The 17,129-nt window shown below is 37.2% G+C and overlaps 1 protein-coding gene across 1 annotated transcript in view; it reads right to left on the bottom strand.

Annotated features, from left to right (window-relative positions):
• Nucleotides 1-17,129, bottom strand: part of cntnap5l (contactin associated protein family member 5 like) — a 92,986-nt gene that overhangs the window by 66,427 nt on the left and 9,430 nt on the right. The window contains exon 2 of the mRNA XM_073825334.1: nucleotides 28-138. Coding sequence (XP_073681435.1) covers nucleotides 28-138 — 111 coding nt within the window. The remainder of the gene's footprint in view (nucleotides 1-27; nucleotides 139-17,129) is intronic.

The following is a 17,129-nucleotide window of genomic DNA, read 5'->3' on the forward strand; positions in this document are numbered from 1 at the left end:
GAGAACAACAAGACAGGAGAAACATACCATCTCTTCTGTTGAGCTTAGCATAGTGTGGTGACCTTCTGTCAGAGAATCTTGATGAGTTCTGGAAGGAAGCTGGGGGTAGTGATGTCACCAGGGGCTCTTCGCAGTAATCTGGAGAAAAATACAATGAAAAGTTGCATTAAAACCAAAAACCTTGCATTCTTCATTTGAAATGCAAAAGAGATAAGGGCTTCTATTACATGATTTTTAATTTTACATATGATTATATAATTTCATTGCATGCACTAATTATTCGGGGCTGACAGATATGTGTTTTTCAGGATCAATGCGATACCGATTATTATCGATAATGTAGACGATAACCAATATTTTGAACTGATATATACAGTAAAATTAAAAATTATTCAGACACCAGATATAATTTTTGACTTTTTTTTTTACTAGAGGGTGCAGGACACTATACTGCCCTCCAAAGGAAAAGCGCAGTAACTACACATTTGGTCAAAATTGAGTTAAGGTTTAAAATAGACTTTGTGACAACTGTTTTGTCTTTTGGCAAAGTCTCCTGGTTCAATTTTTGTCCTGTTTCAGAGTAACGAGAGTGTCAACATGTTTGACTGGTGTAAAAACTGAAGGCATTTTTCTCAGTTTCAGTGTTGGCGTAGTTACTGCACTTTGCCTTTGGAGGGCAGTATAGTTCATTTATGTAAGTAAGGATAGCACAATAAAGTAAACTGTGACATATTATACCCAAAAATTCTTCATACAGTGGACTACCAGTAAAAACATTTCAGACCAAAAACTTGATTTGACACTTTGACCTGACCATGTTTTACCATTCTATCAAAGTTATCTGATATAATCAAGATAAATTTGTTCTGAAACAGTTTAACTCTTGAGTTCTTGTCATATTTTATGACCATTTTCTAAACTATAGCAAATAAACTAATAGCGTGATAATGTGAGAAATGTTAAAGGTGTCTGAATACATTTTGGTCTGACTGTGGGTCTGGTGTAAAAATGAAAATTAATGACAAAAATGTAAATGATTTTAACTGCAAATCTGTTTTGAAAATGGCCGATGACCATTAAAATTCCTAATATCGGCACCGATAATCGGCCACACCGATAATTGAGCCCCTTACTAAATATTAATTAAATATTATGTTTTTGTTTGTTTGTTTCACCGGATACAATTTACTAAAAGGCAATTTCAGCTCACTTAATGGGGTTCAAATCTGAAATGAAACAACCTGTCTCTCTTTTAATTGTAGTGGCAGAGTCTCATATTGCAGGGTATGATGTAAAGACATCTGCTCTCTGCAAAGACGGCCAGTTTGTGAGAGTTAATTAAAGTCTTGAGTCTAGCAAGCTGTCACATGTAATCTGCCTTTCATCCGCCTGCATTGACAGTGCCAGTCAGTGATTGACCCCAGTCTGTTTTTAAAGAATTCACTTCAACATGTTTTATGTCTGGATTGTCAGGAATTTTACACTCCAAGATCTTGAGTTTCATAATAGGATTCAAAACCAAAGCTGGGAATTGGTTCAGATGTGAGAAATGTTGAAACCGGGGGTACATTATGTGACAGCACCAGCTGAATCAGACAGTTCATTCAAATCTTGTCAGTTTATTACAGCAGTGGTAATTTTATTCTTTTGATGTTTTGCTCAGTGTGTTGGCAAGAATACCCATTTGCTAAAGGTCAAGGCTCTTTTTGGTTTGGATGAAAGGGATGGAAAAAAAAAATTCTATGGGCTTCAGTTGTAAAGCAAGGAATGTACAGCCAATTACAAACTGCTTTTCATGCATCACCCATGTATAGGCATTATGCAGCTAACCATGCAACCAACCATCAAGCACCCAAAATGCTGCTTTCTAAATGTCAGGAAGGTCACGGGAGACAACACTAGACGTATTGTACCTATTGTACCTTAAAGGTAAATAACATGCCGTCATTTGCTTTTCTTGCATCCTTCAATGGCCTTTTCCATGGAAACCCACAGATCAAAGGAACTCTAATGAACCGCAGCTCGACAGCCCAAACACATTAGTCTCGGGCCTCCGAAATATGCATGTATCGTCAGAATAACAAAACAATGAACAGCAGGTTAGGGAGCCATTAGCTGTGTCCAGGGAGCATTTTAAAGCTCTCTCCTGTTTCAGCTGCGTAAGCACTTTGCAGCACTCTCCATGGACCAGGGTAAAAATATATCCTTATTTAGAGGGCCTTTGCATTTGTGGCAGCATTTTGCCTGACAATCAGTCATTTGACATTGAATTGTCTACTCCCGGTTTTGACGCTCCCTATGGTCGTTTCTCCATCTCTTTGTTCTCTCCTCCTCAATCTCGCCCATCTTTCTGTTCACCCACTCTTCAATTTCTGTTTTTCCTCCTCCTCTCTCGCCATCTCGCACATCCACACTCCCACCTTCTCTTCAACTTAATGAGAAAAGAGAGAAGTCTCGCCATTGTGAGGGGGCTCACATGCGTTATTGTCACCATAAGGGAGCTATAATCTGAGTCAGCAGTGCTCTCCGCTGCATCAGAGAGAACAGCTGCGGCATCGTCCTTTCACTTTCAGCAAAGCAAATGACACCCAGCACCCCCTCTGATTTACTCCTACAGTAATAAGTAGCATTTTAAGAAAGTTCACGGAAGAAAGTGATGAAGTGTCCCACTAAATGTTCCGCAAAGTTCATCTGAGGTTGATTTGTTTGCGCTGAAAATACAACCTCACAGATTACAAATGATACACCTGCCGTTTATGTGACACCCTCAAGGGTATGACATCATTTGATGGGTACAACCAAATATTTCACGTCTGAATTCACAAGAAGGACCTTGTAAATTTCACTGAAGCGCACATTTTTGAACTTCTGCATGTCCTGAAAGTAATCAAGCACTTTCTGCGTGGGAAAATTAATAAATAGCCAATGTCAGGATTATAAACACACTGGGGGTCTTGTTAATTCCAGCGATATTTCTAACGGGATGTTTTTATTAAATAAAGTTAATTTCCCAATGGAGTGTCTAGACCTGAAGATGTTACGGATGATAAGGGCACACAAAATTGGACTAATGTTTAATTACCATAAACACAGACTAGGGATGGACATATTCACACTAATAACCCCACTCAAGATTTAGAAACACGACATGTGAAGGCAACAAACGAACAAGGGCTAAGAATAGGACATGGTACACTGCGAAAACTGATCCCGCTGGCTTACTTCAGTTGCTTGTTGACCCATTTTGAAAGAAGCTGACAATCACAACAAAAGCTAAGAGACTGATTTTTTTTTTTTTAATTCTATACATATTGTACAAATCCTGTCATATATGTGACCCTGGACCACAAAACCAGTCTTGAGTAGCACGGGTATATTTGTAGAAATAGCCAAAAATACACTGTATGGGTCAAAATCATTAGGATATTAGGTAAAGATCATGTTCCATTAAGATATTTGGTCAATTTTTCTACTGTAAATATATCAAAACTTGATTTTTTTTATTAGTAATATGCATTGCTAAAAACTTGGACAACTTTAAAGGCGATTTTCTTAATATTTAGATTTTTTCGCACCCTTACATTCCAGATTTTCTCAGCCAAATATTGTCTTATCCTAACAAACCATACATTAAAGGAGTAGTTCACTTTTAGAACAAAAAGTTGCAGATACTGTACTCACCCACTTTGTCATCTAAGATGTTCATGTCTTTCTTTCTTCAGTCGTAAGGAAATTAATGTTTTTTGAGTAAAACATTTCAGGATTTCTCTCCATATAATGGACTTCTATGGTGCCCCCGAGTTTGAACTTCCAAAATGCAGCTTCAAAGGGCTCTAAATGATCCCAGCCGAGGAAAAAAAGGTTTTATCTAGCAAAACGATGGGTTATTTTCTAAAAAAAAAAAAAAAAAAAAAAAAAAAAAATGTATATACTTTTTAACCTCAAATGCTTGTCTTGTCTAGCTCGGCAAGACGAGCGTTTGAGATTAAAAAGTATGTAAGTTGTAAATGTTTTTATAAAATAACCGATCGATTCGCTAGATAAGACCCTTTTTCCTCGGCTGGGATCATTTAGAGCCCTTTGAAGCTGAATTTAAACTGCATTTTGGAAGTTTAAACTCTGGGGCACCATAGAAGTCCATTATATGGAGAGAAATCCTGAAATGTTTTCCTCAAAAAACACCATTTCTTTACGACTGAAGAAAGAAAGTCATGAACATCTTGGATGACAAGGGGGTAAGTACATTATCTGTAAATTTTTGTTCTGAAAGTGAACTACTCCTTTAAGGGAAAGCTTATCTGAGATTATGTATAAATTATATATATATATATACATATATTTAAATTGACACTCAGGACTGGTTTTGAGTACTATTTAATCACAGACTACTCCTGTCAATACTTTTCTTCAGAATTCTTCAAAATATGTTGCCTTTCTTCAAAAAGGCAACACATCGACTATTAGAACACCTAGAAGAAAACCTTTTTAGCCATTTTTTTAGCCATTTTATCAACAATTTATTCAGTATTGACTTCAAAGCAAATGTGGGAAGGGTCTGCCAATGGTTGGCGTAAGTTGTTTCAAGAACTATTTTCTAAGTGAATGTTATTGATCTTATTCAGATCGATTCTTTCTAAGCATATGTTTAATTTTTAAAAAGTGTGACCTTGTAATTCTTAATCAAAATGTAGTAACTTGATCTTTAAAGGAGAAGTTCACTTCCAGAACAAAAATTTACATACAGATACTCACTCCCTTGCCATCCAAGATGTTCATGCCTTTCTTTCTTCAGTCGTAAAGAAATTATGTTTTTTGAGGAAAATGTTTCAGAAATGTTTTCCATATAGTGGACTTCTATGGTGCCCCCGAATTTGAACTTCCAAAATGCAGTTTAAAGCAGCTTCAAAAGGCTGTAAACGATCCCAGCCGAGGAAGAAGAGTCTCATCTAGTGAAACAATCAAAAAGATAATTTTTGTTCCTTTTGAACTCAAATGCTCGTCTTGTCTAGATAAGACTTCTTCCTCAGCTGGGTTTCGTTTAGAGCCATTTGAAGCGACATTTAAACTGCATTTTGGAAGTTCAAACTTGTGAGCACCGTAGAAGTCCAATATATGGAGAGAAATTCGGAAATGTTTTCCTCAAAAAAACTATTTCTTTACAACTGAAGAAAGAAAGACATGGACATCTTGGATGATAAGTGGGTGACTAAATCATCTGCAAATTTTTGTTCTGGAAGTGAATGTCGCCTTTAAGGTGAAACAACAGGCTTCTCTCTGATAAATACAAAAGAAAATATCTGTTGCTACTTCAGTTTCATCACAACTTTAAGAAGTTTAAGAAGTCAGTTCTATCTCAGAGTTATCTCAGAGGTGCCCAATCCTGTAGAGCAGGGGTTCTCAACTCTGGCCCTTGAGGTCCACTTTCCAGCAGAGTTTAGATCAAACTCACCTGCTTTTAACCTTCTAGTGATCCTGAAGACCCTGACGAGCTTGTTCAAGTGTGTTTGATTGGGTTTGGAGCTAAACTCTGCACGAAAGTGAACCTGGAGGGCCAGAGTTGAGAAACCCCGCTGTAGAATTCAGTTCACACACCTGGCTGTAATTAAGTGTTTTTGAAGATCTTATTTAGCTGATTTAAGTGTTTTCGATCTTTGTGGGATTGTAATTGGAATTGGAAACCTCTTATTTAGTTCAAGAACAAATGATGATCCCATCTCACTTATAAATATCCTCAACAGGCATTACAGACAATTTGATAACTAAGCATTCAATGGGTCAATTAGTTTATGTGACATCAATCCACGCATTTAACTACTTGCGCTTAAAAGAACAATGAAATATTATTCTTCAAAAAAAAAAAAAAAGTTGCAACTACCGGTGGTTTCATAAGTACCCTCAGCTGGACCCCTTTTCACCTCATCAGCCAATCAAAATGTGTGCTTTTATCTTTCATAAAAAAAAAAAAAATGGTTTATGGCCCTTCATGGTTAAAACAACAAAAGCAGCTCTCTTCAAGCCTCTTCATCCACAGCAGAATCTCATTGACCTTTCAACATTTTTTAAAAAATCACCACATCTACAATTTCACATGCACTCTCACTCCCTTTTTGCCATACACACATACATGTACACACATACATACACACTCACATCCCAACATAACGATGACAGAGACCACAGAGCCAGTAGAGTAAAGTGTTTGCCTAGCAACAGGGACATAATTATATTTTTCCAACATGAAATAACCCCTGAGCAGCAGCATTTTGAAGTAGCTGAATAACAGACATTATGTGAAATTTTCGGCCTAAGAAAGGTGGGCCTGATTCAGTGACGTTTGAGGCAGGTCCGTGTCTCTGAAGAACTCTTCCTGACCTGCCTGAGAGTGCATTCACATGGTCATTGTTCAAAAGGTCAGATATTATTACTGTGCTGCCTCAGGAGCGCTTTAATCATGTGGTCATGGGGGCATAGAAAAGAGAGGAAGAGAGTGGGAATGGCACAGAGAAATGAGGGGAAGAATTTGAGGGAATGCTGGTAATAAGGCTGTGAAGAAAGAGTATGAAGGTAAGGAGCTGCCATTGGAATACGGAGGTGTAATCACTGGGATGCAGGCAATAAGAGTGGAGCGAGTGGAATATTATGCATATAATTTTATTTAGTTGTTTACTTTAGAAAATGCTGAAGTCAATCATATCCGCATGAATCCTTCAGAAACCCTTCTTTGTAATCACACAGGCTGTTTTATTGAATTACAAAGCTGTTCGGGAAGCCAAACGCTCCAAAAGTGGGACGAAAGTGCACTATTCAGGTAAATCGCGCAGTGCGAATCACTGGAGAGCGGATTTGTTTACTTGCGCAGCCCACTGAACAGCGCAGAGATCCATTCTATTTACTTGCGCAACCTACAGACAGCGCAGAAAATGATCTGCACTGTGCTAAAACCGGAATGCTCTACAAAACCAATCTGTTGTCCTGAGGGTCGCACAGTCCTACAGCAGCGCTGCGCCAATGACGCATTTCGGTCTGCTGTGTAGTTGTTGGGTTTTCTTTATACATAAAAAATACCTTGGAAAGTAACAGGATATTACTTCAATGCGCATCTAAATTGAGCTACAGGTGAAAAATGTAGATCTTGGTCAAATTTGAGTTCCTCACAAGAATGAGCCCTCGTCTAGTAATCTCAATGCTCCAAAAAGTAATTAAACATCTAAAATGATCTTTATTTGTACGTTTTCTGAGAGGAGTTTCTTTTTTTCTGCTCGTTTCTCACACTGCCATGGTCTGACATACAGTATGAATCACACACATAAAGGTGCTTTCACCAACACGCGATCCTGATAAATACACAGTATTTAAGTTGGCTATTCAAGCAAACATCATGTGTTATGCCAGGCTGACGAAAGGACCAACACTACTGAAGCGTATTATTTACTCACCCTCCATGCATTCTAGGTGTATATGACTTCCTTCTTCCGGGTGAATGCAATCGGAGTTATATTACAAATAATTCTGACACTCCCAAGCTTCAGAACAGCATAGACTGAATGCCATAGAAAAGTGTTTCTCTCCATCAGTCCAAAACAAGTCGATCCATAATAAAAAGTGCCTCACATGGCTCCGGAGGGTGAATAAAAGCTTGCTTTAGTGATCCAATGTGTTTTTGTGAAAAAAAAAAAAATCCATATTTAAAACAAGAATCACTTTAATCTAGCTTGCGCAGTTGTACACGGAACTTGCTGCTTTGGGAAGGGGCATGGCAGGACTGAAACCGCGTATAAGCTGTTCGCTAATTGCAATGTAGTAGGACTGCTAACCAATCACAACACATTTCGTTTTTCAGAAGGCAGACCTTCATCAAACCCGGAACTAATCGAGCCATTTGTGCCAGGCTGGGGACATTACATAATGTAAATTATGCAAAAAAATAATGCGTTTTTCAAACTACCAAGCATGAGAGCATGTTCTAGTGCACCCCCAAAACAAAATATATAGGCTGTCTGTCTCATTAATGTTAATCTAACAATAAAAGAAAAGATTGCTGCTCTTGATTGAACTGCTTTTGTAGTTTTAATAATCAATTTATTTGTAATGAACCCACTGAAATGATTTTTACATTTGATTATTTGTTTTCTTACTTGAATGCCTTTGTTTATATTAAAGAAATTAAATAAGTAATGCACTATTTGTTTACTTTTTATATTTGTTCTACAGTTTCTTTGTGCATCTGTTCTTATTTGAAATAGCTATCTTGTGATTATTCATATAGATATCGATTATTAATATTAAGAAAGGAAGTGGAGGAAACAATGCAACGTTGCTAGTGAATAAAATAAATAAAAATAACTCATTTTTAAAAATCATTGTGACACATTTTGTCAGCACAGGTCACATACGGTTTATGGCTTAATTTTTTTTTTAATTTTTTTTTTCCCAGTTAAATTTTTTTAGATTCTGTTTTTATTTTTCTGGACACAATTTAATGGTTAAATTAAAGTGTATTAATCAAAAAGCGTGTCTTTAAATCATGACACTTACACACTTTAACAGCAGCGTATTAAAAGTTTAACAAAAAATAAATACATTTTAGGCCTCTAAGAAATTTATGAAGGCATAAAACATGAATTAAATTTTCAATGAAAATTAAACACTTTCAAAGTGCTGCATAACAGATGTTCTGTTAAAACATGAAAAAAAAAAACTGTAATTAGTCCTTCAAAAATAAAGCTTTAACAATTTATTATTAATATCAGTAGTAGTAGACAAAGACATTCTACTGTAAAAAAGGGATATATTTCTGTCACAATTTCTTCAAGTTGAACAGGACTTTTGTTATGACGGTTTGCTGTGAAGAGTTTTGTTTGTGTGTATATAAAATGACAGTAGTTTTTCAAATCAAACTGTGAAATACTACTAAAGTGACTCAGAGCACATCCTAACCCTCATTTAGATAGACCGCAGATGTTGAAAACACCACGAGCATCACACATATTTTAGTATGTGCAGTAAACATGAATGCCATTCTTTCACACAGAGATAAGCAGAACATGCAAGATTTGTATTTAAATAGTATTTTTGCTTAATATTCACAGACACTAGTCCATGTCGAGATAGGATTTAAATGAATGAATCTATTTTGATTTATTAGTTCTAAAATTTGGCAAATTCCACGTTATACAGTATAAATTATATAGCGCTAAACGTTATAAATTCAATTTTTATGACTGGATTCCGCAATTCCAGCTGGAATCTTTAGGGATATAAAGTTTTTAGATGGTTTTTGGTTGTCAAAATATGGTGGAACATATTCATAGTTGATTTTATGCAGCCATTAAAAATCACCTTGGAACCAGACAGTCAAAATAAACACCAAAAATGCCTCAGAGATGTTTCTAAAAAGCTTTTACACATCAAACGCTTGAATATTAAGTTGTCATTATATGCAAATGTATACATTTCTTGTTATAAGCACACAACTACTTTTTTGGGTTCATTGTATTATAGTTTATATTATATACAGTACAGTTAATTCAGAGGTTGACAAGGCACTTGATGTCAAATAAGCTGCCAACCTCTGTATGGAGGAATCACAGGCCAGTTATAAACAGCTGTAAACAATGCAGGATAGCGTAAAAGATTAAAAAGAGAGGAAATGATTATGATCATCACTGAGAGGACAGGATGTGCTAAACACCCCAAGCAACCAGGTCTAATGAACGTACATCACATCAGAGAGTTGTTTAGCCCACACCGCTCTGAGCTATTTATAGCTTGCGGGATCGATCACCCATCAGATGGGCCGCCACGATAGCGCTGATTAAGGTGGGAGATTAATGGCAGATTAACGGGTTTCCTCAGTGTTTCCGCCAGGCATTGTTTAAATCATCTCCCAGCAGAATGACAGCAGTGGTTGCAGTGTAAATAGGAGCTTTGATAAGATTGCCTGACAAATAACTCTGTTTGGCCCTTTAGCTTTAGCGATCTGATATATGATAGCATTTTTGAGATTCCAACCACAGAAAAGGAATCTGAGATCTCTTTCCAAAAACGTCTAGAGGGTGGTGGGCAAAGAGCCATGAACGATTTTTAACCATCATGATTTTAAGACATTAAAATGTCTCGCTAGTTCAATCTAATGGTCCTTCAGTGAGACTGAAAGAGCATTTTTCAAATTTTATAATTTTTAAAATTCAATTTAAAAAGTTTTACTTTACAAATTTAGCAAGTCACATCACCCAAACAGTCTTTTTATGACAACAGATCTTAATGATATAACGAAGCTAAAAAACATATTACTGGCATGTGCATTTTTTTTTCTGGCATATGTCATTTGGCAGGCGCTCTGTTTGTTTGTATGCATCCGATGCTGAGCCGTGGCCTTAATTTCCCCTCATTAAAACTCGGGAGGATTTTGTTTGTCCTTCACTTGCTTTAATCTCTGTAAATCCCTGCCTGCCTTCTTTGATCTTCATTTGTGTGTGAGTGGGAGGGTCCTCTCGATATGTGTGTGTGACTGGGAGGGCCCTTTCGCCAAACTCCCTCACCCGACCGGATCCTTAGAATAACTCATCTATCATGTTTCTCAAAGATCAGTACAGAGATAGACAGAAAGCAGAAAGAGACAGGAAGATCTGAACCTCATGTAGCTCTGCAGGACTCGACACTGCAAGCATTTGCGCCCAAAAATAGATGTGTGTGAACTGTAAGATGTATTTCGGAGCATGGGTGTGAAATAGTCAATGTGGGTCCCTAAACAGTCTAAAAAAATCAAGTAAGGTATGGCTCATTCTAAGAGCTTGCAGTTTCAGAGCAATCAATAAATACTTGAATACTATGCCTTTATGCTAACAGATTGCTTATGATCTGTTGATGAATTATGTCAAGGTTTATTTCATGGTGTTTATATTGTAATACGTTGTAGATGGTTGTGAGAGAACATTCCTCATCTTTTTTAAATAAGCAGCCAGCAATAGTAAAACAGAGACATCAAAATAAGAGTCTTTCTGTATTCTAGGCTCGTTTGTATGTATGAATAAAGCTTTTGTTTTCCTGGTTATTATTGGTATTTTGGTGTGAATTTAGTGAAGAAAGAATTCAGAAATTGCTAGTAAATGTCACAAACAATTACAAAGAATTAGGGTGTGTCTGAATCTACTTATGCCAGTTTAATGAAAAAAAAAAAAAAAAAAAACATTTGACGCACCAGGCACATGGTCCAAAAGTAGGATTTTTAACCGGTGTGGTACCGGTATTGGTACCTGAAATTCGGTGCCGGTAACCAATGGTACCTTTTTTCAGTAATAACCATAGACTGTAGGTTTCTGAAGAGCATTTTTGAAGCTCATAGTGGGCTGTAATCGGCCATCACCAACTTGGAATCGCATCATCATGTGTCACTCCCGGATAATCGGAAATGAGCAAAGAGGTGGGACATGGGTGGAGTTGGTTGCTGAAACCATGCCTACCTAGCGCGACAGTGGTGACAGCAGCAACAATACACCTGTCACTCAAGTGGCCACGCCCTTAATTATGCAGAACTTTAAGGCCTAATATAACTTAAACGGATGAATTATATATATATATATAAAAAAATCATCCAACTCACAGTTGACCTGAAGGGAAAAATTAGCTATATAGAACAAAACCACTTTGTGTACCAGGCTGTAAACATTTTTTTTCTGATGTAAAGTTAGGCATTTTAACATGGGGAGTCTATGTGATTGGCTCCTTTTCATCCAAAAACTGACGAAATCCGTGGCATTCAGTGCAATAGAGTAATTCCATTTTTATGAATGAACACACTGTGGTATTAAATACATAAGAAACAAATGTTTAAAAACTACTTCCAAAAACACCTTAGATAAATGGCAAAAGACAACAGGCTTTTCCAAATCCAAAATATTGCCAGATTTTTGCCATCGTCTTGTCTTTCTTAACGCACTCTTCTTGTCAGTCTGCTCAACTCTCCTCGCTTTATAAATTAAAATCGGACAAGCAGGACATGTAGGATTCATATTTAAAGAAGTATTTTTGCGTTTGAATATTCACAGACATAACGTGATTCAAATGAAGTGACAGACCTACTTCAGATTAATTAATCCAAAATCTGACGAAATTCGCGGAATAGAGTAATTCCGTTTTTATAAATGAACTCGTTCTCTTCTGCATTTCTGCATTCTGCAAAACTATATTATGGCCGTAGAAATGTAACCACATTTCGGAACATTTCAGTTTGTCCTGTTTGTGTTTGTGGCTCCTGCTCTTTCTATTGAAACCAACATGGAAGTGACTTAAACTGCAATGGTGGTGGTTTTGGTCTATATACCAAATTTTGCCCTTCATGTCAACTCTGAGGGCAGAGACTTTTTTTATAACTCATTAGTTTAAATTATATTAAGCCTTAAAGTTCTGCATAATTAAGGGCGTGGCCACTCGAGTGACAGGTGGATTGCCGCTGCTGTCACCACTGTTGCGTTAGGTGGGCGTGGTTTCAGCAACAGGCTCCACCTACATCCCACCCCTTTGCCCATTTCCGGTTATCCAGGAGTGATGCACGGTGACGCGATTCCAAAATGGTAATGACCGAAATTTGTTACAGATTGATTTAATGTGAATTGATACAAAAAAAAAAAACTTTCTTTTCTTTCCATCCTTTCATTTTTTTTTTTAAATTTGACTTGTTTGTGTGCTTCTGTGCGTCTCTCTGTGTGTAATAAGTAGGGTGTATGATAGGGTCCATTAAATTAAAAGTGAAATTTTGAAGTACAAAAACTTAAATAGGATTTTCTTGTAAAACATACTCTATTAATCCTTATTTAAAACTTTGAAAAACATTCAGCTGTTTACACAATTTATTAAAGTAGGTGTATAAATAATTACATAAATATTAAACAGTTTAATATTTGAAAACCTAGTGTTTTATGTTGTATTCTAATAAATGAAATGATTCTGCTTGTAAATGTCCCTTTGTATGCTTTATTTTTTTTTTTTAAGTGCTCCTAACTTTTTCATTTTTGGAGCACATATGCCCCTTGGGAATAAAAGTAAGTGTCAAACACTGATAAGTGGTCTAGGGCAGTGATATTTCAAGAACCAAATTTCAGAAGACTTAAAACGTTTTTGTACTAAGGTTAAACAAAATGTCTTTAACTCCTTCGCCAGAAGTTTGACAGCCACTGCCAGCATTTTTGATCATTTTCACAAAATTTTTATGGCTCCCACAATATTTTATTGTATGAATATAGGCACATGAAATATTTCAAAAGAAAGAACAGAACCTCTGCTTATAAACAAAAACAATTTTTCTTCTAGCTTCCTTTTTTTTTAAATCAACCTTTGAATGTGGGTAAGTTTCATTAAGAAAAGCAACATATTGAACAAAAAGCTGAGAAAATTGCATTTTTAAAAGACTACTTGTAAATCAGATTCAGATCATTGATCAAAGCATAGATGGAGTCGATTACTTCCATCAACACCCTAAAGCTTGCACAGTTCTAAACTAATTCCTGGATCATCATTACATTCTGTAACCTGTAATATATTTTGATTTATACCACCTGATCCCATGCTGAAAACATACCTGTGGGAACTTTTTCACAAGACGTGAAATGCAGTTTCTAACAGAAATTAACACTAAGGACTTAGGATGTGGAATCTTTGGGTACCAATCCTGTGAAAAACATGGCTGAAAGATGAGAGAAAACAAGCTAAAACAGCATGCTTGTGATTGCGTTTTACATCACATTCACTTTTTTTCAAACTTTTGGTTAGGTTTAGGTGTAGTGCAGATGGATTGTCATGGAGCATATGAGCATGAAGTTACAGCGCTACTCAACAGACATTTCAAGTTAGAACTGCGGTGATGTGTTCAAAACCACATCACATAAAACGCACCATATGTACGTTAATCTGCTCCAGAAAAAAAAAAAAAAAAAAACACGTTTAGCGGCAATCAGTGGGCATTTCACATTGAAAACGTCAGGAAACATACATGGCGGTATGTATTTCGCATCTTGCGGAAACGTTCCCACAGGTACGTTTTAGTCATGAGATCAGGTTGGATTTATATAATGATTAATGGCTGTTAATCAAATCATTTTACATATGCATCTGTTAACATAATGATTTCTTGTTTCTGTGTCTTTTCTGGCATGTTTTGATCCAGATCCTATCATACACCAGTGAAAACATAGAAAGCTGGAAATTCTGTCAAAGGCAGGAAAGTGTTGTCTCATAATTTATGTAAATTTCTGCCAAAAGCAGGGACAGAGTTAAAAATTAAACACTGAAGTAATTTTAACTGAAACAGGAAGACAGGGCAGGATATATCAAGCAACCCCGCCCTCTTTTTAATTAACCAATAGCATTTCATTTAATTCATAGCTTGGGCCAGTGCCATTGAGCTTGGTAAAGCCGCATTTGACAATGTATGACAGCCACAGACTAAGATTATCCCTTTTTATTAGGACAACACAGACTATTTATATGCAACACTGATGTTATTGACAGTGAAGAGCAATTTAAGGGTGCTTTCACATCTGTGGTTCGGTTCATTTGGTCCAGACCAAGAGCAACAAATGATACATTGTAGCATTTTTCTGCCGTTTTGGGTCCTTTTCACACCACACTGATTGCTCTGGTCCGAACCAGTTGAAACGAACCAAAATGCAGTCATGTGACAACGTCCACCTCACTCGTTGGCCAGATCGTGTCACTGATCTATAATAGAGAATTATATAGATCAGTGTGTTGAACGTATTTTCTAAACTGTTAGGGGCCATTCACATGTCCCGTCTTTTGCACGCTCAAGCTCGTTATTTCAAATGTAGACGCGCGGTATGCGCGCTCAGAATGGAAGCGACGTGGTCGCGACGCGCACGTTTTTTCCATTCGCGAACGCGCCGCATCGAGAAAAACATCGCAACTTTTCAGAATGCTGCAAGCGCACCGCAGGTCATGTGACATAAACCAACCAATCAGCTTCATCCTTTCCCTTAATAACATTGAAAGCATTGACAAGTTGGAGAAACAGCTTATCATAGCTGTACAGGCGTTTTCCATGCGTTTTTAGGCGCGACATGTGAACGGCCCCTTAAACAATGAGAAAGATTGTGATGTTCTTGTGAGTTTTCGAAAGTTGGGACCTATATGATCATCAGACCAAATTTATGAGGCTCCGCACCTCCTCACAACTCCAAGTTTGTCCGGGAGCTGTCATGGGGCTATGTTGCTAAAGCGCTAACTGTCAACAAATACTTGTCCTCATCCCATAATGAACAGCGCAGCGGACTACGGCAGCTGGCGCAGTACTTTTTGCGGTTGGGTGTGTTCTAGTTCGGTTCATGTTCTCACCACAAACGAACCGCTCCAGTGTTCGTTTGAAAGCGTACCGAGACCACCTCTTCAAGGAGGTCTCGGTACGCTTTTTTGGTCCGCTTTTGGTGCGCACTCGAGTGCGATTGCTACATTCACACCTGCCCAAACGAACCGCACCAAGAGGGAAAACGAACTCTAGTGCGATTCAACCGAACTAAATAAGGCAGGTGTGAAAGCACCCTAAGTGACTGTGAAGGTAATAGAGTTTATTTAGAAAACGAAGATTCTTCTACTTTTCTCAGATGTTTGAAGAAAATAAATAACCTTTAATATGTAAACGCTGCCAACTTATAACGAGCAAATAGCAAGGAGTTTACATTGACTCTATTCATGTAATGTAGAACACAAAATGCATGCACTCACAAATTGTTTTCTTCACATGCAAAGCAAATTTTCAGCCGTCCTCTCTATCAATTAGTGCATTATTAGGCGTCAAAGTTTTAGAAAATTTAGTGAAAAGCCGCATTTGACAGTGTATGACAGCCACAGTCTAATAGATAACCCGTTTAGATTCAATACGAAACTGTTACTAAAGCAAAAACATGCTCAGGATTTGTCGTTTAAAAAGTGTGTTATCTCTTTTACTCGTCAGTGCTGTTTGTCTAACCATTTCTCCTCATTATTTCATCCATATAGCTATAAAATAGCAGAGAATTCAAATGGGTCCTATACTCTATGACTCAGAGATATCATATCTCTGGATAGGAGAACAGACTATGTTCACGCTGCTGTGGTTCGCGTAATACAACACACAACTAGACTTCTTTTGCCCTAATGGAAAGCATATTTACACTGTCTGATTCTTTTCCGAATCTAAGCCATATGCCGTACAGAAAATACAAACTGTGAACAAGTGACTGATTTTAGCCGCAGCTTCGACCGTCTATTTATAGTGAAGGGGGCGGGACACTTTGAATGCTAGAGAGCATTTGACTGGACAGAAAGTTTAACGAGAAGCTGAAGTGCAGAGCGATGCCATCGAAATCCATATTGGCAGACATCAGAGACTGGACGTTTTAAATGCTTATATCTTGTAAATGCAAATTTTGTCATTGTTTTGAAGCACACTAGCTTATAGATAACCTTAAGGCTAACATATTCATGCTAAAAAACGTCCATTTTGATTTCATGGGGACTTTACATTTGCATAATACAACTAAGAACGGCATAGGCCCAGCAATATGCTAAATAATAAAAAAGAGATATTATAAGAATCTCTGAGATGCGGCAAAACAGTGAACATTTCCCCCCCCCCCCCCAAAAAAAAACAGTGCTGTAACCTTTTTTTTTTAAAGACACCAGACGCATCTCTTTATGCAGTCAGTAAGCCCACCTTGCTTCAGTGATCCCCTGAAAGTTCACAAACACTCTGTGGCTATTAGGACAACACAGACTATATATATGCGGCTCTGACGTTAGTGACAGTGAAGAGCAATTTAAGCGACTGTGAAGGTAGAGTTTATTTAGAAAACCAAGATTCTTGTACCCGTCTCGGATGTTTGGAGAAAATAAATAACCTGTAATATGTAAACACTGCCAACTTATAATGAGCAAATAGCGGGCAGTTTACCCTGACTCTATTCATGTAATGTAGGCCACAAAATGCATGCACGCACAAATCGTTTTCACCTTCGCATGCATGTTTACCTGATGATCTAATTATACAAAGTTCATTTTCAGCCGTGCTTTTATCATTAGTGCATTATTAGGCGTCAAAGTTTTAGAAAATTTGCTGACACAATTTTGAGTAATCCTGA

This window comes from Garra rufa, chromosome 20, assembly GCF_049309525.1.
Source record: "Garra rufa chromosome 20, GarRuf1.0, whole genome shotgun sequence".
In the NCBI taxonomy this organism is placed as follows: Eukaryota; Metazoa; Chordata; class Actinopteri; order Cypriniformes; family Cyprinidae; genus Garra; species Garra rufa.